The 26620-nt window shown below is 42.7% G+C and overlaps 1 protein-coding gene across 1 annotated transcript in view; it reads right to left on the minus strand.

The window, feature by feature from the left end:
• The window catches only part of LOC110503512 (ATP-binding cassette sub-family G member 1), a 60918-nt gene extending 38613 nt beyond the window's left edge, over window positions 1-22305 (minus strand). Inside the window, exons 1-2 of the mRNA XM_021581856.3 lie at window positions 22090-22305; window positions 19443-19686 (exon numbers count right to left, since the gene is read on the minus strand). Of these exons, the coding sequence (XP_021437531.1) occupies window positions 19443-19686; window positions 22090-22152 (307 nt within the window). The 5' untranslated portion in view covers window positions 22153-22305. The remainder of the gene's footprint in view (window positions 1-19442; window positions 19687-22089) is intronic.
• Between the last annotated feature and the right edge of the window lie 4315 nt (window positions 22306-26620).

The raw sequence follows: 26620 nt of genomic DNA on the forward strand, positions 1-26620 counted from the left end.
AAACTTTTACATTTCTTTAATTGAATGTACTAAGTTAGGCCTACTCAATAAACACAATCTACAGTTCATTGTCAGTCCTTTCCTGTCTCATAACAGTTCTCCGAAAGCGGTCTTTACCATCGAAAGAAGGTAGAAAATGTTGTTTGTTACCAAAAGTTATGTGTTACTCATAACAAAATATTAAATGCATATATGTAGTAGCAGATCAACAAAGTTAGGACACAATTCAAAGTGACAGTAGGATGTAGAAGTAGATAAAAAATTTAATAAAATAAATAATAAAGGAACAGAACCGATTCTAGTTTAGCACGGGTGTTCCTGTGTAGTGGGGTAATATTTATCATACGCATATTATAAATCAGGGTTCCCCAACTGGCGCCAAATCTGGCCCACCAGCAATATTATTAACCCCAAATGAATTATTAATATTTTTTCATAAAAAATAAATAATAATAACAAAATAATCTCAGACTCGAGATGCAAATACTCCCAAATGCAATGACCCAAAAAGGAAGTTACCCTACCTAAATAATGCAAAAAGTTACATTTGAACTTAATTCACTTAATTCACCAACTACTTCTCTGATAGAGTTCAGTGTGTCAAATCGGAGGGTCTGCTGTCCGGACCTCTGGCAGTCTCTATGGGGGTGCCACAGGGTTCAATTCTTGGACCGACTCTCTTCTCTGTATACATCAATGAGGTCGCTCTTGCTGCTGGTGAGTCTCTGATCCACCTCTACGCAGACGACACCATTCTGTATACTTATAATTCTTTGGACACTGTGTTAACAACCCTCCAGGCAAGCTTCAATGCCATACAACTCTCCTTCCGTGGCCTCCAATTGCTCTTAAATACAAGTAAAACTAAATGCATGCTCTTCAACCGATCGCTATCTGCACCTACCCGCCTGTCCAACATCACTACTCTGGACGGCTCTGACTTAGAATACGTGTACAACTACAAATACTTAGGTGTCTGGTTAGACTGTAAACTCTCCTTCCAGACCCATATCAAACATCTCCAATCCAAAGTTAAATCTAGAATTGGCTTCCTATTTCGCAACAAAGCATCCTTCACTCATGCTGCCAAACATACCCTTGTAAAACTGACCATCCTACCAATCCTCGACTTTGGCGATGTCATTTACAAAATAGCCTCCAATACCCTACTCAACAAATTGGATGCAGTCTATCACAGTGCAATCCGTTTTGTCACCAAAGCCCCATATACTACCCACCATTGCGACCTGTATGCTCTCGTTGGCTGGCCCTCGCTTCATACTCATCGCCAAACCCACTGGCTCCATGTCATCTACAAGACCCTGCTAGGTAAAGTCCCCCATTATCTCAGCTCGCTGGTCACCATAGCATCTCCCACCTGTAGCACACGCTACAGCAGGTATATCTCTTTAGTCACCCCCAAAACCAATTCTTTCTTTGGTCGCCTCTCCTTCCAGTTCTCTGCTGCCAATGACTGGAACGAACTACAAAAATCTCTGAAACTGGAAACACTTATCTCCCTCACTAGCTTTAAGCACCAAATGTCAGAGCAGCTCACAGATTACTGCACCTGTACATAGCCCACCTATAATTTAGCCCAAACAACTACCTCTTTCCCTACTGTATTTAATTAATTAATTTATTTTGCTCCTTTGCACCCCATTATTTTTATTTCTACTTTGCACATTCTTCCATTGCAAATCTACCATTCCAGTGTTTTATTTGCTATATTGGACAGTGCCTTGCGAAAGTATTCAGCCCCCTTGAACTTTGCGACCTTTTGCCACATTTCAGGCTTCAAACATAAAGATATAAAACTGTATTTTTTTGTGAAGAATCAACAACAAGTGGGACACAATCATGAAGTGGAACGACATTTATTGGATATTTCAAACTTTTTTAACAAATCAAAAACTGAAAAATTGGGCGTGCAAAATTATTCAGCCCCCTTAAGTTAATACTTTGTAGCGCCACCTTTTGCTGCGATTACAGCTGTAAGTCGCTTGGGGTATGTCTCTATCAGTTTTGCACATCGAGAGACTGAAATCTTTTCCCATTCCTCCTTGCAAAACAGCTCGAGCTCAGTGAGGTTGGATGGAGAGCATTTGTGAACAGCAGTTTTCAGTTCTTTCCACAGATTCTCGATTGGATTCAGGTCTGGACTTTGACTTGGCCATTCTAACACCTGGATATGTTTATTTTTGAACCATTCCATTGTAGATTTTGCTTTATGTTTTGGATCATTGTCTTGTTGGAAGACAAATCTCCGTCCCAATCTCAGGTCTTTTGCAGACTCCATCAGGTTCTCTTCCAGAATGGTCCTGTATTTGGCTCCATCCATCTTCCCATCAATTTAACCATCTTCCCTATCCCTGCTGAAGAAAAGCAGGCCCAAACCATGATGCTGCCACCACCATGTTTGACAGTGGGGATGGTGTGTTCAGCGTGATGAGCTGTGTTGCTTTTACGCCAAACATAACGTTTTGCATTGTTTTCATCTGACCAGAGCACCTTCTTCCACATGTTTGGTGTGTCTCCCAGGTGGCTTGTGGCAAACTTTTTATGGATATCTTTAAGAAATGGCTTTCTTCTTGCCACTCTTCCATAAAGGCCAGATTTGTGCAATATACGACTGATTGTTGTCCTATGGACAGAGTCTCCCACCTCAGCTGTAGATCTCTGCAGTTCATCCAGAGTGATCATGGGCCTCTTGGCTGCATCTCTGATCAGTCTTCTCCTTGTATGAGCTGAAAGTTTAGAGGGACGGCCAGGTCTTGGTAGATTTGCAGTGGTCTGATACTCCTTCCATTTCAATATTATCGCTTGCACAGTGCTCCTTGGGATGTTTAAAGCTTGGGAAATCTTTTTGTATCCAAATCCGGCTTTAAACTTCTTCACAACAGTATCTCGGACCTGCCTGGTGTGTTCCTTGTTCTTCATGATGTTCTCTGCGCTTTTGACGGACCTCTGAGACTATCACAGTGCAGGTGCATTTATACGGAGACTTGATTACACACAGGTGGATTGTATTTATCATCATTAGTCATTTAGGTCAACATTGGATCATTCAGAGATCCTCACTGAACTGCTGGAGAGAGTTTGCTGCACTGAAAGTAAAGGGGCTGAATAATTTTGCACGCCCAATTTTTCAGTTTTTGATTTGTTAAAAAAGTTTGAAATATCCAATAAATGTCGTTCCACTTCATGATTGTGTCCCACTTGTTGTTGATTCTTCACAAAAAAAGACAGTTTTATATCTTTATGTTTGAAGCCTGAAATGTGGCAAAAGGTCGCAAAGTTCAAGGGGGCCGAATACTTTCGCAAGGCACTGTATTTACTTTGCCACCATGGCCTTTTTTGCCTTCACCTCCCTTATCTCACCTCATTTGCTCACATCGTATATAGACTTGTTTATACTGTACTATTGACTGTATGTTTGTTTTACTCCATGTGTAACTCTGTGTCGTTGTATGTGTCGAACTGCTTTGCTTTATCTTGGCCAGGTCGCAATTGTAAATGAGAACTTGTTCTCAACTTGCCTACGTGGTTAAATAAAGGTGGAAAAAAAAAGAAGAAAAAAAACATGTGGAGAGAGAATGCAGGAGACAGTCAACTAATAAAGCAGGTGTAACAGTACTCTTCTTGCGTTGTGTACAATCAACCATTGGCACGAACTCCAACTTGTAGCACCAGTCATGGAGCTTTATTCTGATAGGAACAGTACAAAATTGCACGTCATGCAATGCACGGCTCACCATCCAACTCTGCACTCACGCACGCTGGTTTGGTGCTTGTTCACTGGGGATGTAGTTACCAAAATAATACAATTACAATATACAATATAATATCTTTAACAATGTACCTGATAGGAACAGCACAAAATTGCACGTCATGCAATACACGGCTCACCATCCAACTCTGCACTCACGCACTGTACAAAATATATTAACACCTCCACCAGACACAGTAAGTTGCTAGCTAGTATTAGCCGGAATTCTTTACAACAAAATGCACAACAAATATTCTCCAAAAAACATTGCATTTTATGTGTGATGTTCGAATAACATTTACAAACAAATTGATATACAATTTTACATTTAAGTCATCACTTGGGAGTACAAAAATCACTTTTGACGTACAGTGCTTTGCAACCAACAACTTACCGCTGGTTTGGTACTTGTTCACTGGGACGATTCTAACTGAAACATCCTCCCTCGTTAGCAAGCTACGCAAACCAGCCAATAAGATGCCATATTGAGTAGGTGAAGACAAGACAAAACTAAAACCAAAAACCCATTGGCTTAACAATAAAGTGGCATGGGGAATCACCAATATAACCCTGTTACACGGGAAGCAGACAATTTTGTGGTGCTGAAACGTAAAGATGCAGCCGCAGCACAGTCAATAGGAGGTGAACAGCGTCTGGTGCTGAAAATATATAACAAATATATAACTTGTCCTGCAAGTGTTGCTCATCAACAGATGGAGAAAACCTACACTAGTCGAGTAAAATATTTCTACAATTATTTAATTTTAATTTCACTTTACAAACAAGAGGGCTTAATTGGTATCTATTTCTTCCGAGCCTAGGCTTATATAGACGCGTCATTCAGGGCAGAGCCCCACCCGTTTTGAGCTCCACCTGTTTAGCTATGAAAAATATACAGTACAAGGCCAAAGTTTGGACAAACCTACTCATTCAAGGGGTTTTCTTCATTTTGACTATTTTCTACATTGTAGAATAATAGTGAAGACATCAAAACTATGAAATAACACATAAGGAATCATGTAGTAACCAAACAAGTGTTAAACCAATCAAAATATATTTTATATTTGAGATTCTTCAAATAGCCACACTTTGACATGATGACAGCTTTGCACACTCTGGGCATTCTCTCAACCAGCTTCATAAGGTAGTCACCTGGAATGCATTTCAATTAACAGGTGTGCCTTCTTAAAAACTAGTTTGTGGAATCTCTTTCCTTCTTAATGCGTTTGATCCAATCAGTTGTGTTGTGACAATGTAGGTGGGATATACAGAAGATAGCCCTATTTGGTAAAAGACCAAGTCCGTATTATGGTAAGAACAGCTCAAATAAGAAAAGAGAAACAACAGTCCATCATTACTTTAAGAACTTTTAAAGTTTCTTCAAGTGCAGTCTCAAAAACCATCAAGCGCTATGATGAAACTGGCTGTCATGAGGACTGCCACAGGAATGGACAAGACGAACTGGCACAAAGAGACAGGAAACACAGGGATAAATACACTGGGGAAAATAAGCGGAATCTGGAGGGGGTGGAGACAATCACAAGGACAGGTGAAACAGATCAGGGCGTGACAGCCTCAGAAATTGCAAACCAAATAAATGCTTCACAGAGTTCAACAGACACATCTCAACATCATGTTGGTTCTGTATTTTCTGTGCTCCGTTTAATTTACATAACAAATAAGGAACACTCAAAATGTGCACTTATAAATCATAACAATTTTAATCAAAATACAGCTGTACACAGAAGTCAAAGATCAAACATCGCACATACAATGATGTCTCTCCTGAGTTCTGCCCCATAGGACGTCCCAAGTAAGTCCCAAATTGTATTAAGCCCGAAGTCCAGCCCTAGTGATGTAACTGCATACGTCATTACCTGTTACTCATCCGACCAAGCTCATGCATAAAAAGCTATACCAACTTGCAAGAGAGATACAATAGTTCCATTGTTTTCTAAAGCCTCCGTAGTAAATGTCCACCCCCCCAACTTGATTTATAAAAGTATGTCTGACTAGCCTCTTATATCTTTTACTCCCCTGCAGGGCTCTATGTTTATCTTTGAAGTGCTTTCTCACAGACCCCATGCAATAATTCACACATTTCTCAGACCATTTCTTTATAAGATGCAGAGACTTTGAACAATTGTGAACAACACTGTGAACAATTTTAAAACCTTATAATGAATATACATACTGTTCATCTGTAGTCGAGGACCCTATACATGTGGAGGAGAGGTACCATAGCCCCTCCCCTTCTATTAATACAAGATAAGCATAATCAATTATTATATTACATCAAACATTTGGTGCAGCCCCTGTCATGACCCCAATTTGACCCCATCAATTAACTGTTCAGAGGACACTGTGTGAATCAATCCTTCATGGCCGAATTGCTGGAAAGAAATGAGTACTAAAGGATGCCAATAAGAAGAAGAGTCTTAGGCCTCCCGGGTGGCGCAGTGGTTAAGGGCGCTGTACTGCAGCGCCAGCTGTGCCACCAGCTGGCGATAGTAGATAGTAGCTACTAAAAACAATTGGATACCACGGAATTGGGGAGAAAAAGGGGTAAAATTCAACAACAACAAAAAACAACAAAAACAACAAAAACAAAAAAAGAAGAAGAGTCTTGCTGGGCCAAGAAACACGAGCAATAGACATTAGACCGGTGGAAATGTGTCCTTTGGTCTGTAGTCCAAATTGGAGATGTGTGGATGATCTCTGCATGTATATTTCCCACAATACAGCATGGAAGAGGAGGTGTTATGGTGTGGGAGTGCTTTGTTAGTGACACTGTCTATGATTTATTTAGAATTCAAGGCACACTTAACAGCATGGCTACCACAGCATTCTGCAACGATACGCCATCTCATCTGGTTTGGGCTTAGTGGGAGTATCATTTGTTTTCAAACAGGACAATGGGCCAACACACCTCCAGGCTTTGTAAAGGCTATTTGACCAAGAAGGAGAGTGATGGAGCGCTGCATCAGATGACCTGGCCTCCACAATCCCCCGACCTCAACCAAATTGAGATAGTTTGGGATGAGTTGGACCGCAGAGTGAAGGAAAAGCTGCCAACAAGTGCTCAGCATATGTGGGAACTCTTTCAATACTTTTTAGAAAAGCATTCCAGTTGAAGCTGGTTGAGAGAATGCAGAGTGTGGGGCAAAGCTGTCATCAAGGCAAAGAGTGGCTATTTGGCAAATCTCAAATATAAAATATATTTTGATTTGTTTAATACTTTTTAGTTACTACATGATTCCATATGTGTTATTTCATGGTTTTGATGTCTTCACTATTATTCTACAATATAGAAAATAGTCAAAACAAAGAAAAACACTTGAATGAGTAGGTGTTCTAAAAACTTTTGACCGGTAGTGTATTGTTTAGCTGGAATGGAATGTTCATATCCTGTGTACACAGAGTGTACAAAACGTTAGGAACACTTTCCAAATATTGAGTTGCACCCCGTTTGCCCTTAGAACAGCCACAATTCGTTGGGGCATGGACAACAAGGTGTCAAAAGAATTCCACAGGGATACTGGCCCATGTTGACTCCAATGCTTTCCACATTTGTGTCAGTTGGCTGGATGTCCTTTGGGCGGTGGACCATTCTTGATACACACACAGGAAACTGTTGAGCGTGAACAATCCAGCAGCGTTGCAGTTCTTGACACACTCAAACCTACTACCATACCCTGTTCAAAGGCACTTAAATATGTTTTCTTGCCATTCAACCTCTGAATGGCACACGTACACAATCCATGTCTCAATTGTCTCAAGGCCTGGAAATCCTTCTTTAACCTGTCTTCTCGCCTTCATCTTCACAAATTAAAGTGGATTTAACAGGTGACATCAATAAGGGATCATAGATTTCACATGGATTCACCTGGTCACTCTATGTCATGGAAAGAGCAGGTGTTCCTAATGTTCGATTCAATTAGTGGACTGTGATATGTGGTAGTCTCACCTAGCTATCTTAAGATGAGTGCACTTACTGTAAGTCGCTCTGGATAAGAGCACCTGCTAAATTACAAACATTTTAAATCTAAATGTTTTATACACAGATCTCATATTACAGAACTTAATTATTATAATTTTTTCAAATTTAAATATTGATTTGTACATTTATTTATAAAACATGTAGTTATTTGTTACATTTCACTGTGTAAAATTGAAGTCGGAAGCTTACATTTAGGTTGGAGTCATTAAAACTAATTTTTCAACCACTCCACAAATTTCTTGTTAACAAACTATAGTTTTGGCAAGTCGGTTAGGACATCTACTTTGTGCATGACACAAGTAATTTTCCCAACAATTGTTTACAGAGTATTTCACTTATACCTAACTGACTGTATCACAATTCCAGTGGGTCAGAAGTTTACACACACTAAGTTGACTGTGCCTTTAAACAGTTTGGGAAATTCCAGAAAATGATGTCAAGCTTCTGATAGGCTATTTGACATAATTTGAGTCAATTGGAGGTGTACCTGTGGATGTATTTCAAGGCCAACCTTCAAACTCAGTGCCTCTTTGCTTGACATCAAGGGGAAATCAAAAGAAAATCAGCCAAGATCTGGGAAAAAAAATTGTAGACCTCCACCAGTCTGGTTCATTCTTGGGAGCAATTTCCAAACGCCTGAAGGTACCACGTTCATCTGTACAAACAATAGTACGCAAGTATAAACACCATGGTACCACGCAGCCATCATACTGCTCAGGAAGGAAACCGTCTCCTAGAAATGGACATACTTTGTTGCAAAAAGTGCAAATCAATCCCAGAACAACAGCAAAGGACCTTGTGAAGATGCTGGAGGAAACAGGTACAAAAGCATCTATATCCACAGTAAAACGAGTCCTATATCGACATAACCTGAAAGGCCGCTCAGCAAGGAAGAAGCCACTGCTCAAAACCGCCATTAAAAAGCCAGGCTACGGTTTGCAACTGCACATGGGGACAAAGATCGTACTTTTTAAAGAAATGTCGTCTGGTCAGATGAAACAAAATTATAACTGTTTGGCCATAATGACCATCGTTATGTTTGGAGGAAAAAGGGGGAGGCTTGCAAGCCGAAGAACACCATCCCAACAGTGAAGCACGGGGGTGGTAGCATCATATTGTGGGGGGTATTGAAGGGACTGGTGCAGTTTACAAAATAGATGGCATGAGGACGGAAAATTATGTGGATGTATTGAAGCAACATCTCAAGACATCAGTCAGGAAGTTAAAGCTTGGTCGCAAATGGATCTTCCAAATGGACAACGACCCCAAGCATACTTCCAAAGTTGAAGCAAAATGGCTTAAGGACAACAAAGTCAAGGTATTGGAGTGGCCATCAGAAAGCCCTGACATCAATCCTATAGAAAATGTGTGGGAAGAACTGAAAAAGCGTGTGCGAGCAAGGAGGCCCACAAACCTGACTCAGTTACACCAGCTCTGTCAGGAGGAATGGGCCAACATTCACCCAACTTATTGTGGGAAGGTTGTGAAAGGCTACCCAAAACATTTGACCCAAGTTAAACAATTTAAAGGCAATGTTACCAAATACTAATTAAGTGTATACAAACTTCTGACCCACTGGGAATGTGATGCAATAAATAAAAGCTGAAATGAATCACTCTCTACACTATTATTCTGACATTTCACATTCTTCAAATAAAGTGATGATCCTAACTGACCTAAAGACAGGGAATCTTTATTAGGATTAAATGTCAGGGATTGTGAAAAACTGAGTTTAAATGTATTTGGCTAAGGTGTATGTAAACTTCTGACTTCAACTGTATAATTTTGAATAAAAAACATCATCATTTGTCTCTCTGAAATTAAACCATCAAGTGATATATTTTAAACAAATACATGTATGTCATTGAACAGCCCCATGCCATGATTAGATAGTGAAAAGCACACCAATCTCTTTAATAATTAATTTAAACAATAAAAGCTAATTAACCAACATTTCTGAAAATGGATATATAGTGTTCTGGAATGAAACTCTTCAATTGTCATTTCACTCTCAATATGAAAATACACTCTTTTGTACCAAAGGATTCTAAAGTAGGTAATAGTAATTTGTTAAACCATCAACCATCTCTTTTTAGTGAGAGGAGGTCTTCATCCATGTCCTCTGACAGCAGGTTTAGTCTTCATGTATCTTTCATGTAGAAAGAGATCTGGGCCAGTATTCACAAAGCATCTCAGAGTAGGAGTGCTCATCTAGGGTCAGTTTTGCCTTTTAAATCATAATGAATAAGCGTGAGAACCTGATCCTTGATCAGCACTCCTACTCTGAGGTGCTTTGTGAATGTGGGCCCTGACCCCGTTATTGAGACACAAACAATTCTGATGCAAATTCCTTTTGGATGAGAGGCACAGATCGCAGATTATCCTACAGAGTCTTGAATCCCTCCAGGGGAGAGAGAGAGAGAAAATGACAGACATGATGCTACAGCACACAGACTATTCAAAGAAACTAGACCATACAATTCTGATACTATATATTTGTCCAATCTGATTTTGCCACTGCCACTTTTAGCTTTGAGAAGGGGATAGAGACAGACAGACAGTCAGTTTCCTTTTCGTATTGACTACAAATATTTGCTGGATAGCTTGATGGCCCAGTTTCCATTTCAGTCAAGCAGGAACAATACAGGCTGTAATGTTGCTGAGACCTAAAGCCTGGCAGGGACAATGGTCAATTCCATGAGGTCAGACAGAAGTTCCCATCATCTGAATCAAACGTCAATTCAATTTAGATTATCTACATTTCCTTCATGCTCATTGTTGATGTGTTTTTTGTTTAAGTAGAATACACTGCATCTTACTGAAGGCTGCCTTTTAATGATTAGGTTACATGTTAGATTAGGTTACATGCTTGTATTTTCTTCACTTCTATATCTTAATGTTGTCTGTATGTTTCTCTGACCTAAACAGACGGACAGATGCACAGACAGACAGAAGGTGCAGGTCTGCATGCCAATGAACATCCAGAAGGAGAGTGCTAATGAAGACAACAGTGCCGTGCTATGATGGGAGGAGGGCCCCTCCGGTAAAAACGTGCCAGAGCTTCTAGCCAGCTGTGCAGTTGAGTCAACACGGATTCCCAGAAACACTACCACCAGCACCCAATTCCAAATGCAAAGCAACCTTGCTAACAACTCTCTCTCTCTCTCAGCTCTTGTGGGAGAGTAATCACTTACCCAGAGGGAGTAAGGATGTGCCTATTCAAAGGCTAACAAGTAATAGCTTACTTTGTTTATAGTAATTTGTATGATGGCACGTCTTTGAAGCAATAGCCTTCCGGCCCTCTCAACATCAAATCAACTTTTATAATGGTTGGTGATTCTTAAAATGGTCAGTGGGATGGAGTGTTGTCGGGCAGTTTATTCCTCTAAAAAGTGATTTGGGGTCCCTAACTGGAGCTGATACTTGTTATGTGTTATCTGAACACGAGATGTTACAAGTTTCATTGAACCTCAAAATAAGATCCTTGCAAAATCAATCTAGTGGCTATTTCTGCCTATATGCAAATCCACATTTATATATGATAATCCACAAGACATAACAATCATTGCGTAACATCATGCAGCTCTGCGAATCCATGTAAAAATGTCTCTAGCTATACAGTTGCTAGTAAAAGTTTACACACTCCTTGTTACGGTGCGTGAATGAGGACCCAAAAGCGAATTAACTTAAACAGAGCTTCTTTAATTACCAAACATAGGTAGGCTCAGACGGACCGGCAGATTCCGACAGGACAAGACAAGGTTACAGCAAACATGACGACAGTCTGGTTCAGGCATGAAACACAACAAACAAGAATCCGACAAGGACAGGAACAAAAACAGAGAGAGATATAGGGGACTAATCAGAGGGAAAAAGGGAACAGGTGGGAAAAGGGGTGACGAGGTGGTTAGGAGGAGACAAGGCACAGCTGGGGGAAAGAGGGGGAGAAAAGGTAACCTAACAACGACCAGCAGAGGGAGACAGGGTGAAGGGAAAGGACAGAGACAAGACACAACATGACAGTACATGACAGTACCCCCCCACTCACCGAGCGCCTCCTGGCGCACTCGAGGAGGAAACCTGGCGGCAACGGAGGAAATCCTCGATCAGCGCACGGTCCAGCACGTCCCGAGAGGGAACCCAACTCCTCTCCTCAGGACCGTACCCCTCCCAATCTACGAGGTACTGGTGACCACGGCCCCGAGGACGCATGTCCAAAATTCTACGGACCCTGTAGATGGGTGCGCCCTCGACAAGGATGGGGGGGGGGGGGGAAGACGAGCGGGGGCGCGAAGGACGGGCTTGATGCAGGAGACATGGAAGACCGGGTGGACGCGACGAAGGTATCGCGGAAGAAGAAGTCGAACTGCGACAGGATTAATGACCCGAGAAATACGGAACGGACCAATGAACCGCGGGGTCAACTTGCGAGAAGCCGTCTTAAGGGGAAGGTTCTGAGTGGAGAGCCAAACTCTCTGACCGCGACAATATCTAGGACTCTTAGTTCTACGCTTATTAGCAGCCCTCACAGTCTGCGTCCTATAACGGCAAAGTGCAGACCTGACCCTCTTCCAGGTGCGCTCGCAACGTTGGACAAAAGCCTGAGCGGAGGGGACGCTGGACTCGGCGAACTGAGATGAGAACAGCGGAGGCTGGTACCCGAGGCTACTCTGAAAAGGAGATAGCCCGGTCGCAGACGAAGGAAGCGAGTTGTGGGCGTATTCTGCCCAGGGGAGCTGTTCTGACCAAGACGCAGGGTTACGAAAAGAAAGACTGCGTAAGATGCGACCAATAGTCTGATTGGCCCGTTCTGCTTGACCGTTAGACTGGGGGTGAAAGCCGGAAGAGAGACTGACGGAAGCCCCAATCAAACGGCAAAACTCCCTCCAAAATTGAGACGTGAATTGCGGACCTCTGTCCGAAACGACGTCTGACGGAAGGCCATGAATTCTGAAAACATTCTCGATGATGATTTGTGCCGTCTCTTTAGCAGAAGGAAGCTTAGCAAGGGGAATGAAATGAGCCGCCTTAGAGAACCTATCGACAACCGTAAGAATAACAGTCTTCCCCGCTGACGAAGGCAGTCCGGTGACAAAATCTAAGGCGATGTGAGACCACGGTCGAGAGGGAATAGGAAGCGGCCTGAGACGGCCGGCAGGAGGAGAGTTACCGGACTTAGTCTGCGCGCAGACCGAACAAGCAGCCACGAAACGACGCGTGTCATGCTCCCGGGTGGGCCACCAAAAACGCTGGCGAATGGAAGCAAGCGTACCCCGAACGCCAGGGTGGCCGGCTAACTTGGCAGAGTGAGCCCACTGAAGAACGGCCAGACGAGTAGGAACGGGAACGAAAAGAAGGTTCCTAGGACAAGCGCGCGGCGACGGAATGTGAGTGAGCGCTTGTTTTACCTGCCTCTCAATTCCCCAGACAGTCAACCCGACAACACGCCCCTCAGGGAGAATCCCCTCGGGGTCAGTGGAGGCTACTGAAGAACTGAAGAGACGAGACAAAGCATCAGGCTTGGTGTTCTTAGAGCCCGGACGATAAGAAATCACGAACTCGAAACGAGCGAAAAACAGCGCCCAACGCGCCTGACGCGCATTAAGTCGTTTGGCAGAACGGATGTACTCAAGGTTCCTATGGTCAGTCCAAACGACAAAAGGAACGGTCGCCCCCTCCAACCACTGTCGCCATTCGCCTAGGGCTAACCGGATGGCGAGCAGTTCGCGGTTACCCACATCATAGTTACGTTCCGACGGCGACAGGCGATGAGAAAAATACGCGCATGGGTGGACCTTGTCGTCAGAGAGGGAGCGCTGAGAAAGAATGGCTCCCACGCCCACCTCTGACGCGTCAACCTCGACAACGAACTGTCTAGAGACGTCAGGTGTAACAAGGATAGGAGCGGATGTAAAACGATTCTTGAGGAGATCAAAAGCTCCCTGGGCGGAAACGGACCACTTAAAGCACGTCTTGACAGAAGTAAGGGCTGTGAGAGGAGCTGCCACCTGACCGAAATTACGGATGAAACGACGATAGAAGTTCGCGAAGCCGAGAAAGCGCTGCAGCTCGACGCGTGACTTAGGGACGGGCCAATCAATGACAGCTTGGACCTTAGCGGGATCCATCTTAATGCCTTCAGCGGAAATAACAGAACCGAGAAATGTGACAGAGGAGGCATGAAAAGTGCACTTCTCAGCCTTCACAAAAAGACAATTCTCTAAAAGGCGCTGGAGGACACGTCGAACGTGCTGAACATGAATCTGGAGTGACGGTGAAAAAATCAGGATATCGTCAAGGTAAACGAAAACAAAGATGTTCAGCATGTCTCTCAGGACATCATTGACTAATGCCTGAAAGACAGCTGGAGCGTTAGCGAGGCCGAAAGGAAGAACCCGGTATTCAAAGTGCCCTAACGGAGTGTTAAACGCCGTCTTCCACTCGTCCCCCTCCCTGATGCGCACGAGATGGTAAGCGTTACGAAGGTCCAACTTAGTAAAAAACCTGGCTCCCTGCAGGATCTCGAAGGCTGAAGACATAAGAGGAAGCGGATAACGATTCTTCACTGTTATGTCATTCAGCCCTCGATAATCTATGCAGGGGCGCAGAGACCCGTCCTTCTTCTTGACAAAAAAAAACCCCGCTCCGGCGGGAGAGGAGGAGGGGACTATGGTACCGGCGTCAAGAGCTACAGACAAATAATCTTCGAGAGCCTTACGTTCGGGAGCCGACAGAGAGTATAGTCTACCCCGGGGGGGGGGTGGTTCCCGGAAGGAGATCAATACTACAATCATACGACCGGTGTGGAGGAAGAGAGGTGGCCCTGGACCGACTGAACACCGTGCGCAGATCGTGATATTCCTCCGGCACCCCTGTCAAATCACCAGGCTCCTCCTGTGAAGAAGAGACAGAGGAAACAGGAGGGATAGCAGACATTAAACATTTCACATGACAAGAGACGTTCCAGGAGAGGATAGAATTACTAGACCAATTAATGGAAGGATTATGACAAACTAGCCAGGGATGGCCCAAAACAACAGGTGTAAAAGGTGAACGAAAAATTAAAAAAGAAATGGTTTCACTATGATTACCAGAAACAGTGAGGGTTAAAGGTAGCGTCTCACGCTGAATCCTCGGGAGAGGACTACCATCCAGGGCGAACAAGGCCGTGGGCTCCTTTAACTGTCTGAGAGGAATGTCATGTTCCCGAGCCCAGGTCTCGTCCATAAAACAGCCCTCCGCCCCAGAGTCTATTAAGGCACTGCAGGAAGCTGACGAACCGGTCCAGCGTAGATGGACCGACAAGGTAGTGCAGGATCTTGAAGGAGAGACAGGAGTAGTAGCGCTCACCAGTAGCCCTCCGCTTACTGACGAGCTCTGGCCTTTTACTGGACATGAAGTGACAAGATGACCAGCGGAACCGCAATAGAGACAGAGGCGGTTGGTGATTCTCCGTTCCCTCTCCTTAGTCGAGATGCGGATACCTCCCAGCTGCATGGGCTCAGCACCCGAGCCGGCAGAGGAAGATGGTAGTGATGCGGAGAGGGGGGCGACGGAGAGCGCGAGCTCCTTTCCACGAGCTCGGTGACGAAGATCAACCCGTCGCTCAATGCGAATAGCGAGTTCAATCAAGGAATCCACGCTGGAAGGAACCTCCCGGGAGAGAATCTCATCCTTTACCTCTGCGCGGAGACCCTCCAGAAGACGAGCGAGCAAGGCCGGCTCGTTCCAGCCACTGGAGACAGCAAGAGTGCGAAACTCAATAGAGTAGTCTGTTATGGATCGATTGCCTTGACATAGGGAAGACAGGGCCCTGGAAGCCTCCTCCCCAAAAACAGATCGATCAAAAACCCGTATCATCTCCTCCTTAAAGTCCTGATACTGGTTAGTACACTCAGCCCTTGCCTCCCAGATTGCCGTGCCCCACTCACGAGCCCGTCCAATAAGGAGAGATATGACGTAGGCGACACGAGCAGTGCTCCTGGAGTAAGTGTTGGGCTGGAGAGAAAACACAATATCACACTGGGTGAGGAACGAGCGGCATTCAGTGGGCTCCCCAGAGTAACACGGCGGGTTATTGATTCTGGGCTCCGGAGATTCGAAAGCCCTGGAAGTGGCCGGTGGATCGAGGCGGAGATGGTGAACCTGTTCTGTGAGGTTGGAGACTTGGGTGGCCAGGGTCTCAACGGCATGTCGAGCAGCAGACACTTCCTGCTCGTGTCTGCCTAGCATCGCTCCCTGGATCCCGACGGCTGAGTGGAGAGGATCCGAAGTCGCTGGGTCCATTCTTGGTCGGATTCTTCTGTTACGGTGCGTGAATGAGGACCCAAAAGCGAATTAACTTAAACAGAGCTTCTTTAATTACCAAACATAGGTAGGCTCAGACGGACCGGCAGATTCCGACAGGACAAGACAAGGTTACAGCAAACATGACGACAGTCTGGTTCAGGCATGAAACACAACAAACAAGAATCCGACAAGGACAGGAACAAAAACAGAGAGAGATATAGGGGACTAATCAGAGGGAAAAAGGGAACAGGTGGGAAAAGGGGTGACGAGGTGGTTAGGAGGAGACAAGGCACAGCTGGGGGAAAGAGGGGGAGAAAAGGTAACCTAACAACGACCAGCAGAGGGAGACAGGGTGAAGGGAAAGGACAGAGACAAGACACAACATGACAGTACATGACACTCCTTGCACAATCTTCATATTTTTCTGCCTTAAAATAACATCAAAATAGGCAATATCTTTTTTTTTTATCCTACCGATCTACACAACCTACTCCAGATTTTCAAAGTGAAAGAGAAAATATAGAACATTTTTCAAATTAATATAAAGTAATATTAAGATGTTTGATTGCATATGTCTTCACACCCCACAGTTAATACTTGGTGGATGCATCTTTGGCAGCCATTACAGCTATGAATAATTTAAAATAAGATTCTACCAACTTTGCACAACTCTTAGGGCAACATTTATTGATTGTTTTTGTCAAAACTGCTCAAGCTCAGTAAATTTAGTCGGGAATTATTGATGGACAGCATTATTTAAACTTTCAATTTCAAGCAAATGTAAGTCAGAAATGAGACTGGACCACTCAGAAACACTTAACACCCATTGGAAAGCTATTCTGGTGTGTCTTTGGTACTAACATTTGTGCAATTGTCCCACTGAAAAATTAAACTCTATACCAGGGTTAAGTTTTCAGAAGAATGAGGCAGGGTTTGTGCTAACTTTTTACCTAGGCTTTGCTCCTTTCATATTTATTTTTATCCTGACAAACTCCCCTGTCTCTTTCGGTAACAAGTCCGCCCATAAGGTGATGCTGGAACATTCGGCAGCTCTAACTAAAGGCTAGAGATGCCGCTTTCAAGGAGTGGGACACTAATCCGGATGCGTATGCAAAATTCCGCTACAACCTCCAACGAGCCATCAAACAGGCACAGCGTCAATACAGGACTAAGATCAAATCTTACTACGCCAGCTCTGAAGCTCGTCGGATGTAGCAGGGCTTGCAAACTTTCATGGATTACAATGGGAACCCCAGCTGTGAGCTACCCAGTGACGCCTGCCTAGCAGACAAGCTAAATATCTTTTATGCTCGCTTCAAGGCAAGCAACACTGAACCATGCATGAGAGCGTCAGCTGTTTCAGACTACTGTGTGATCTCGCTCTCCGTAGTCAATGTGAATAAGACCTGAAACAGGTTAACATCCACGAGGATGAAGGGCAAGATGGATTACAGGATGCATACTGAGAGTTTGCGCTGATCAGCTGGCAAGTGTCTTCATGGACATTTTCAACCTCTCCCTGGCCCGGTCTGTATTGTTTCAAGCAGACCACCATAGTCCCTGTGCCCAAGAATGCCAAAGTAACTATCGCCCAGTAGCACTCACATCTGTAGCGATGAAATGCTTTGAAAGGCTAGTCATGGCTCACATCAACACCATCATCCCAGACACCTTGGACCCACTCCAATTCGCATACCGCCCCAACAGATCAACAGATGACGCAATCTCTATTGCACTCAACACTGCCCTCTCCCACCTGGATAAGAGGAACACCTATGTGAGATTGCTGTCACTGACTGCAGCTAAGCATTCAATCCCATAATGCCCTCCAAGCTCATCACTAAGCTCAGGACCCTGGGACTGAACACCTCCCTCTGCATTTGGATCAGACAGAAGTTTGACGGACCGCCCCTAGGTGGTGAGGGTAGGCAACAATATATCCGCCATGCTGACCCTCAACATGGGGGCCCCATGACTGCGTGGCCGTGCACGACTCCAACACCTCATTAAGTTTGCTGACAACATGACGGTGGTAGGTAGGCCTGATCACAGACAACAATGAGACAGCCTATAGGGAGGAGGTCAGTGACCTGGCAGTGTGGTGCCAGGACAACAACCTTTCCCTCAACATCAGCAAGACAAAGGAGTTGATTGTGGAATACGCCCCCATCCACATCATCAACAGGACTGTAGTAGAGGGTGTTTTGATTCAAGTTCCTCATTGTACACATCAATAAGGACATGGTCCACACAAACACACTCCAACACAGTTGTAAAGAAGACACAGCAACACCTCTTACCCCACAGGAGGCTGAAAAGATGTGTCATGGGCCCTCAGATCCTCAAAAGATTCTACAGCTGCACCATTGAGAACATTTTGACTGGCTGCATCACCGCTTGGTATGACAACTGCTAGGCATCTGACTGCAAGGCACTACAGAGGGTAGTGCGTATGGCCCAGTACATTACTGGGGCCGAGCTCCCTGCCATCCAGGACCTCTATACCAGGACCTCTAGGCCCTATATATTGTCAAAGACTCCAGCCACCCAAGTCATAGACTGTTCTCTCTCTACTGCCGCATGGCAAGTGGTACCGATACACAAAGTCTGGAAACAACAGGACCCTGAACAACTTCTACACCCCCAAGCTATAAGACTGCCTAAATAGTTAAAGTGGCAATATGTAACTTTCCGGGCGACCCGGCCAAATTCACATAGAAATGTGAATTATAGATCTATCATTCTACTTGAATTATAGATATATCATTCTAAGAAGCAGTAGATCAGTTCTATAAGCACTATTTCAATGCTTCCCTTTCTTAAGTTTTGTTTTTGCATCTTTTACTTTCAATTTTGTACACCAGTTTCAAACAACTGAAACAACAATATTGTTGTTTATGGGAAATATATTTCACAGCGGTTTAGATAGTACAATGATTCTCTACACTATACTAGCTTATTTGTCACATAAATTAGGCGACCTATTAGAGTTTTAGCAACCAGGAAATGGCGGATGGATTTCTGCATAGTGCAACTTTAATCAAATAGCTACCCGGACTATCTGTATTGACTACCCTTTGCACTCTTTTGACTCATCTGCTGCTACTGCTTATTATGTATCCTGGTGCCTAGTCACTTTACCCCTACCTATATGTACATATATATATATACCTCGATTACCTCGTATCCCTTCAAATCGACCCGATTTGTACCCTGTGTATATAGCCAAGTTATCGTTACTCATTGTGTATTTATTCCTTGTGTTATTGTTTTTATATTGGTTTTCTATTTTTCTCTCTGCATTGTTGGGTAGGGCCCGTATCTGTTGTTTGATTTGATTTTTTTTTAAATACGATTCCTCAGAAACGTCAATAATGCACCCACCTTTCTTTCCCCACCATGGTCCCTCAGGAACTGAGTAGCAGACATCTTTGAATTCAATGTTAACTGCTGGTCGACGTGGCAGGTAGGAAAAACGTTGGGCTTCAGTTAGACTGTTCTCCACTTTCTTGAGATGCCCATGTAATAATGGAGTCTGTTGACTTCTCACATGATTGGATACCACCTCATCGATAGATACACATACAGTTCTGGGGTCCAGCATCAGATCAGGAGGCCCATTGGTGTTCTGGTGATGATGAAGAGAGAGGTAAAATAGGTGGTTTGGGGTATAAAATTATTGAATTGTCAAAAAGTTAGCAAACAAAATGCGGCAGGTTACACTGGCCACCTCACCACTTGTTTTGATAACAATCATAGACAATTCTTGTGATGCAAGGAATGACAGTCCATGACATAGTCATAGTTTCAAACATTTGAGGCTATACATTGTTTGTTTACGATCTTCTTATTAAAAAATAAAATTGAGTAAAAAAACGTTGGGTTATTATAGACCAAGACCGTTTTGTTAAGACTGAGAGGCATTTATAAGTTATATTCTTCAAGAATCAATGTCAATAATTGTAATTTGACCACTAAACAGATCCCAGACAACAATAAAACTTGAATACAATAAAGATATCTTAAAAAACAATTAATTGATAAGACATGTACATATCTGATCATTTCACCTTTCAGATTACGATTTAGGCAAAGTGCATATTGGCGTAGGCTACTGCAGAGTCGCCTAATCTGTTTCTATCTATATGCAGTGTGCCGGGGTTACAATCGGACAAAGCTTAGCTTACTCTGAGCGCAAAGAAAAACAACAGCCATGCAATAATTAGCCTGATACTGATGAACTACATGGTATGTGTTAACTACATATGCAAATTGAGTAATTCAATATTGATTATTGAAGAATGAGGGCAGCCATTCTATCTATGGTTCATACACAAAATAATGCTGTGTTGTTTGGGTGTATAAATACATTTGATTGATTGAGTTATAATTTCAGAACAAAAATATTGTCATACTGAAGTAAGAACAGACAAACACCAAAGAAAAGACACGGGTGTATAAGGTAATGTCAGCTAACTGTCAGTAACTGTCAGCTAGTTGGATTGTTTTCTTTAAAAAGAGTGCAGTTGGGTTGTTGATGCTGGGTTATTGGTGCTGGGTTATTGGTGCTGGGTTATTGAGACATGTAGATATGTACTATATGTAGTTCAGTAGGGGTGTGGCTTTCAGATTGTTGTAAGAGTAAATGTCATTCTTGTTAATCTGTTCTGTTGTATAGTTATCACATGTTATGGTAGAACATTTAAATTTTTGTAGCTTCAATGAGCCTTAAGTTCCCTTTAAAGCCTACACAAATCCCATTGTCGGGATAGATACCACCTTATGTAATATGTAATAAATAATCTTAATATTCTAGAAGAATGTGCAAAATAATAAAGATTTTAAGGAGACATTTTATTTGCAGTATCTAAACTTAACATGGTGAGAAGGAATGACATTTACTCTCATGAATAATATCTATCAGAAAGCCACACCCTAATATGCCACGCCTCCTGAAAATAACCTAGTTACATTAAAAAAACACAGCTGCTAGGTCAACCCAGCATGAAATTAAAAATACCCAATTGATGGTTAAATTAACACATGTTTGGGTAATCCCAACAACCCAACATGTTGAGTTATTCACGCAACCCAACTGTCTTGGTCAAAATAACCCAGCATATGCTCTTTCCAATATTTACCCAGCCCTGGGTTACCAAATAACCCAAATTGGGTTCTTTTTAAGCCAGCATTTCTTTAAGGTCCATAAATTAAAACAAAAAGCCTACATGAGAACCTCACACACTGATATAGTCATGTTGCCTAATAATCAACAAATATTGTTATCAATATTGAAATTATCATGATTTGAAAAGGCAAAACATCTATTCATGTATTTCCCACAGTATTGACACAATCATAATGTGTTTCCATTATTTGTAGAGGGGTTATCACAGTTCATATTCTCATCTAGGCTGCCTATTATGATGAACAATTTTGGATGAGCAAAACTGATCGACTATGAAAAGCCAAATGTAATTTACTCCTGAGGTGCTGACCTGTTGCACCCTGTGATTATTATTATTTGGTCATCTATGAACATTTGAACATCTTGGCAATGTTCTGTTATAATCTCCACCCGGCACAGTCAGAAGAGGACTGGCCAACCCTCATAGCCTGGTTCCTCTCTAGGTTTCTTCATAGGTTCTGGCCTTTCTAGGGAGTTTTTCCTAGCCACCGTGCTTCTACACCTGCATTGCTTGCTGTTTGGGGTTTTAGGGTGGATTTCTATACAGCACTTTGTGACATCAGCTGATGTAAGAAGGGCTTTATAAATACATTTGATTTATTTAAATTGGATTGATAGAAAAATGCTGATCAGACATGTTCATTTATAGAAATGCATTGAAAGAAATGCACAACTTGCCTGGCCAACATTGTAAATAAGCATTTGCTCATAATCAACTTGCCTGGTTCAATAAAGGTTAAATAAAATAATGAAATTATGTCATTTAAGAAAATACCATCAATATTACCCCAATACATTGTCACAATCACGTTATTCATGTTTAATGAATAAGAGTTTTCTTACCATTATGATGGAGTTAGTGACAGTGGCGTTATTGACAGAAAAGGCTGCCATAACACATTCCATTCCCCCTAGATTTTTTTTCTCCAATAAAAGGACAAAAATATCCCACCTAATAACCTGCAAACATCTGTTGCATCGCCGCTTCGTGTGCACTGCGCTCGATGTGTTCACTCTTTCTATTCTTTCCCGCGTGTCTTGCCTGCCCTGTGCCCAGGACGAAATAAGTAGCCTATTTGTTTACAAACGCACAACCAACCACAGTGTTAGGAAAGTGACGTCACAGACTGGACTGGCGACAACTGGAGGTGTATGGGTTTAAGGAGCATACATGGACAAAGACACTCGCCTCTCTCCAGGTTGTTGTTCGTCGAATTGCACAATACGCACCTAATCTTCAATTTGCCAGACACGATGTAGGCCTACAATACAAACATTATAATAGGCTAAGTAGCTGAGCTGATATTACGTTCTCTTACGCTTCGAACACACCAACAGCTTTGTCACCAGAATTACATTAATTTCCAATGAAACGCTGCGTTTTGCCTTGCAGCATTGCGTTGCAGAGGAAGTGCGTTTGGTGTGGTACATAAATGGGATTTATCGAACATATGCGTCCAACTGTATGCGTAGTAGACGGCTTGACAGACATGGTAGCAGAAGGTGAATGTTGAACTTTTGTTGCATACATATCCAGATGATGCCGAGTATTTTTTTGAGCAAAACACTGTTGGAAACGTTATGCTAACAACAACATTGATACTTGTAAAAATGTCAATTCTGAAAGTTTGTCCTGTACAACTGGGGTGCTGAAATTCTAACGTTTAATAAAAACTTTGATCCCCTGTTGATTTTGTACGTTTGCCCACTGACAAAGAATTGACCAGTCTATAATTTTAATGGTAGGTTTATTTGAACAGTGAGAGACAGAATAACAACAACAAAAATCCAGAAAAACGCATGTAAAAAAAATTATAAATTTATTTGCATTTTAATGAGGGAAATAAGTATTTGACCCGCTCTCAATCAGAAAGATTTCTGGCCCCCAGGTGTCTTTTATACAGGTAACGAGCTAAGATTAGGAGAACATGCTTAAAGGGAGTGCTCCTAATCTCAGTTTGTCACCTGTATAAAAGACACCTGTCCACAGAAGCAATCAATCAATCAGATTCCTCACTGTTCAAATAAACCTACCATTAAAATTATAGACTGATCATTTCTTTGTCAGTGGGCAAACGTACAGAATCAGCAGGGGATCAAATACTGTTTTCCCTCACTGTACATCCGCAAGACGAATGGGTGTGTTCCAATTGGGAAAGAGGGATACCTAAATCCAACGTATGCACTGCAACTGCCTCTGCAACGCAATGCTGCAAGGCAAACGTAGCGTTTCATTGGAAATTAATGTAATTCGGGTGTAAAAGCTGTTGGTGTGTTCGAAGCATAAGATAACATAATCTCAGCTCAGCTACCTAGCCTATTAGAATGTTTGTATTGTAGGCCTACAATACAAACCCACTCGTAGCACCCGCTCCAGCAGGTATATCTCACTGGCCACCCCCAAAGCCAATTCCTCCTTTGGTCGTCTTTCCTTCCAGTTCTCTGCTGCCAATGACTGGAACGAACTGCAAAAATCTCTGAAGCTGGAGACTCATATCTCCCTCACTAGCTTTAAGCGCCAGCTGTCAGAGCAGCTCACAGATCACTGCACCTGTACATAGCCCATCTGTAAACAGCCCATATATCTACCTACCTCATCCCCATACGGTATTTATTTATTTATCTTGCTCCTTTGCACCCCAGTATCTCTACTTGCACATTCATCTTCTGCACATCTACCATTCCAGTGTTTTAATTGCTATATTGTAATTACTTCGCCACCATGGTCTATTTATTGCCTTAACTCCCTTATCTTACCTCACTTGCACTCACTGTATGTACACTTTTTGTTTTCTTTTGTTCTACTGTATTATTGACTGTATGTTTTGTTTATTCCGTGTGTAACTCTGTGTTGTTGTATGTGTCGAATTGCTATGCTTTATCTTGGCCAGGTCGCAGTTGCAAATGAGAACTTGTTCTCAACTAGCCTACCTGGTTAAATAAAGATACAATAAAAAATAAACTTCCTCTGCAACGCAATTCTGCAAGGCAAACGCAGCGTTAAGATCTAGATTATGTAAGATCTAAATAAGCAGCAGCCACTTGTATTCAAATCAAATCAAGCTTTATTTATATAGCAAATTTCAGACATGAATCATGCACCAAATACAACCTTACAGTGAAATGCTTACTTACAAGCCCTTAACCATCAATGCAGTTTTAAGAAAAAATATATATATATTTAAAGAGCAGTAGTAAAATAACAATAGCAAGGCATATACAGGGGGCACCGTTACAGAGTCAATGTGCGGGGGCACCAGTTAGGTGACATAATAGTGGTAATAAACTCAGCAAAAAAAGAAATGTCCTCTCACTGTCAACTGCATTTATTTTCAGCAAACTTAACATGTGTAAATATTTCTATGAAAATAACAAGATTCAACAACTGAGACAAACTGAACAAGTTCCATAGACATGTGACTAACAGAAATGGAATAATGTGTCCCTGAACAAACTTGCAAAATCAAAAGTAACGGTCTGGTGTGGCCAGTATCTGGTGTGGCCATCAGCTGCATTAAGTACTGCAGTGCATCTCCTCCTCGTGGACTGCACCAGATTTGCCAGTTCTTGCTGTGAGATGTTACCCCACTCTTTCACCAAGGCACCTGCAAGTTCCTGGACATTTCTGGGGTGAATGGCCCTAGCCATCACCCTCCGATCCAACAGGCCCAGGCGTGCTCAATGGGATTGAGATCTGAGCTCTTCGCTGGCCATGGCAGAACACTGACATTCCTGTCTTGCAGGAAATCACACACAGAACTAGCAGTATGGCTGGTGGCATTGTCATGCTGGAGAGTCATATCAGGATAAGCCTGCAGGAAGGGTACCACATGAGGGAGAAAGATGTCTTCCCTGCAACGCACAGCGTTGAGATTGCCTGCAATGACAACAAGCTCAGTCCAACGATGCTGTAACATACCGCCCCAGAACATGACGGACCCTCCACCTCCAAATCGATCCTGCTCCAGAGTACAGAGTACATTCCTTCTACGATAAACGTGAATCCGACCATCACCCCTGGTGAGACAAAACCGCGACTCGTCAGTGAAGAGCACTTTTTGCCAGTCCTGTCTGGTCCAGGGACGGTGGGTTTGTGCCCATAGGCGACGTGGCCAAGTTGCCGACGACGTTGTGAAGTTATTGGGATTTTTACGAATTATCTTTGAAAGACAGTGTCCTGAAAAAGGGATGTTTCTTTTTTTGCTGAGTTTATATACAACGCATATACAACTGCACTTCACAGGAAGAACCAAATAAACAATTAAAATAAAAACTGAAACATTTTCTACACAATCAACATAAGAGTATAAAAAGCTGAAACACTAAAAAAGCACCCTAAGGAAAAGCAAAGCTTTGTTTTTTAAGATCCCTTTTAAATATGTCCACAGTTTCGGCCCCACTCAGGTTCTATGGCAGGCTATTCCAGAGGCAGGGGGTATAGTAACTCAAAGCTGCCTCTCCATGCCTCTTGGTCCTAGGCTTTGTGATAGTTAAAAGGCCAGAGGACCTGAGGGACCTACTGGGTACATAACTTAAAAGCATGTCTGAAATGTAAGGGTGCTCAATAGTAGATAGATTTTGACAACCAATAGAAGCATCTTAAAATGAATTACAAAACTCACAGGCAGCCAATGCAGAGACTTTAAAACCGATGTAATGTGTGCTCTCCGTCTGGTCTTGGTCAGTACCCATTGGCTTTCTTGAGTAGGCAACACAGAAGAGCATTACAGTAGTCAAGCCTGCTTGCAATAAATGCATGGATGAGTCTCTGTATCAGCCTGAGATAGAAACGGCCGCACCTTGGCAATGTTCCTCAGGTGGTAAAAAAGCTATTTTGGTCACATTCCTAATGTGGGATTCTAAATTGAGTTCAGAATCTGAACTTACACCCAGGTTTTTTACCTAGTGTTTTATCTTTATTGCCCGTGAATTAAAATGTGCGGCCAAATTCTTTCTCTGTGCTTTGGCTCCAATAATAAGTACCTCGGTCTTGTCTTGATTTAGCTAGAGGAAGTTGTGAGCCGTCCAAGTATTTCAATTACTAATACAGACTAATCATTTATCTGTGGAGCTAAAATCATTTGGAGACACAGACATTTAAAGTTGTGTTTTGTCTGCGTAGCAAGTGAAAATCAATGTTGGGCCTTCTGATAACACTTCCAAGGGGTAACATGTACGGATCAAAAATATAAACGCAACATGTAAAATATAGGTCCCATGTTTCATGAGCTGTAATTAAAGATCCCAGAAATGTTCAATATGCACAATAAGCACATTTCTTTCAAATTCTGTGCACAAATTTGTTTACATCCCTGTTTAGTGAGCATTTCTCCTTTACCAAGATAATCAATCCACCTGACAGGTGTGGCATATC

The sequence above is a fragment of the Oncorhynchus mykiss genome, chromosome 24, assembly GCF_057628025.1.
Source record: "Oncorhynchus mykiss isolate SJ-2025 chromosome 24, ASM5762802v1, whole genome shotgun sequence".
Lineage (NCBI taxonomy): Eukaryota > Metazoa > Chordata > Actinopteri > Salmoniformes > Salmonidae > Oncorhynchus > Oncorhynchus mykiss.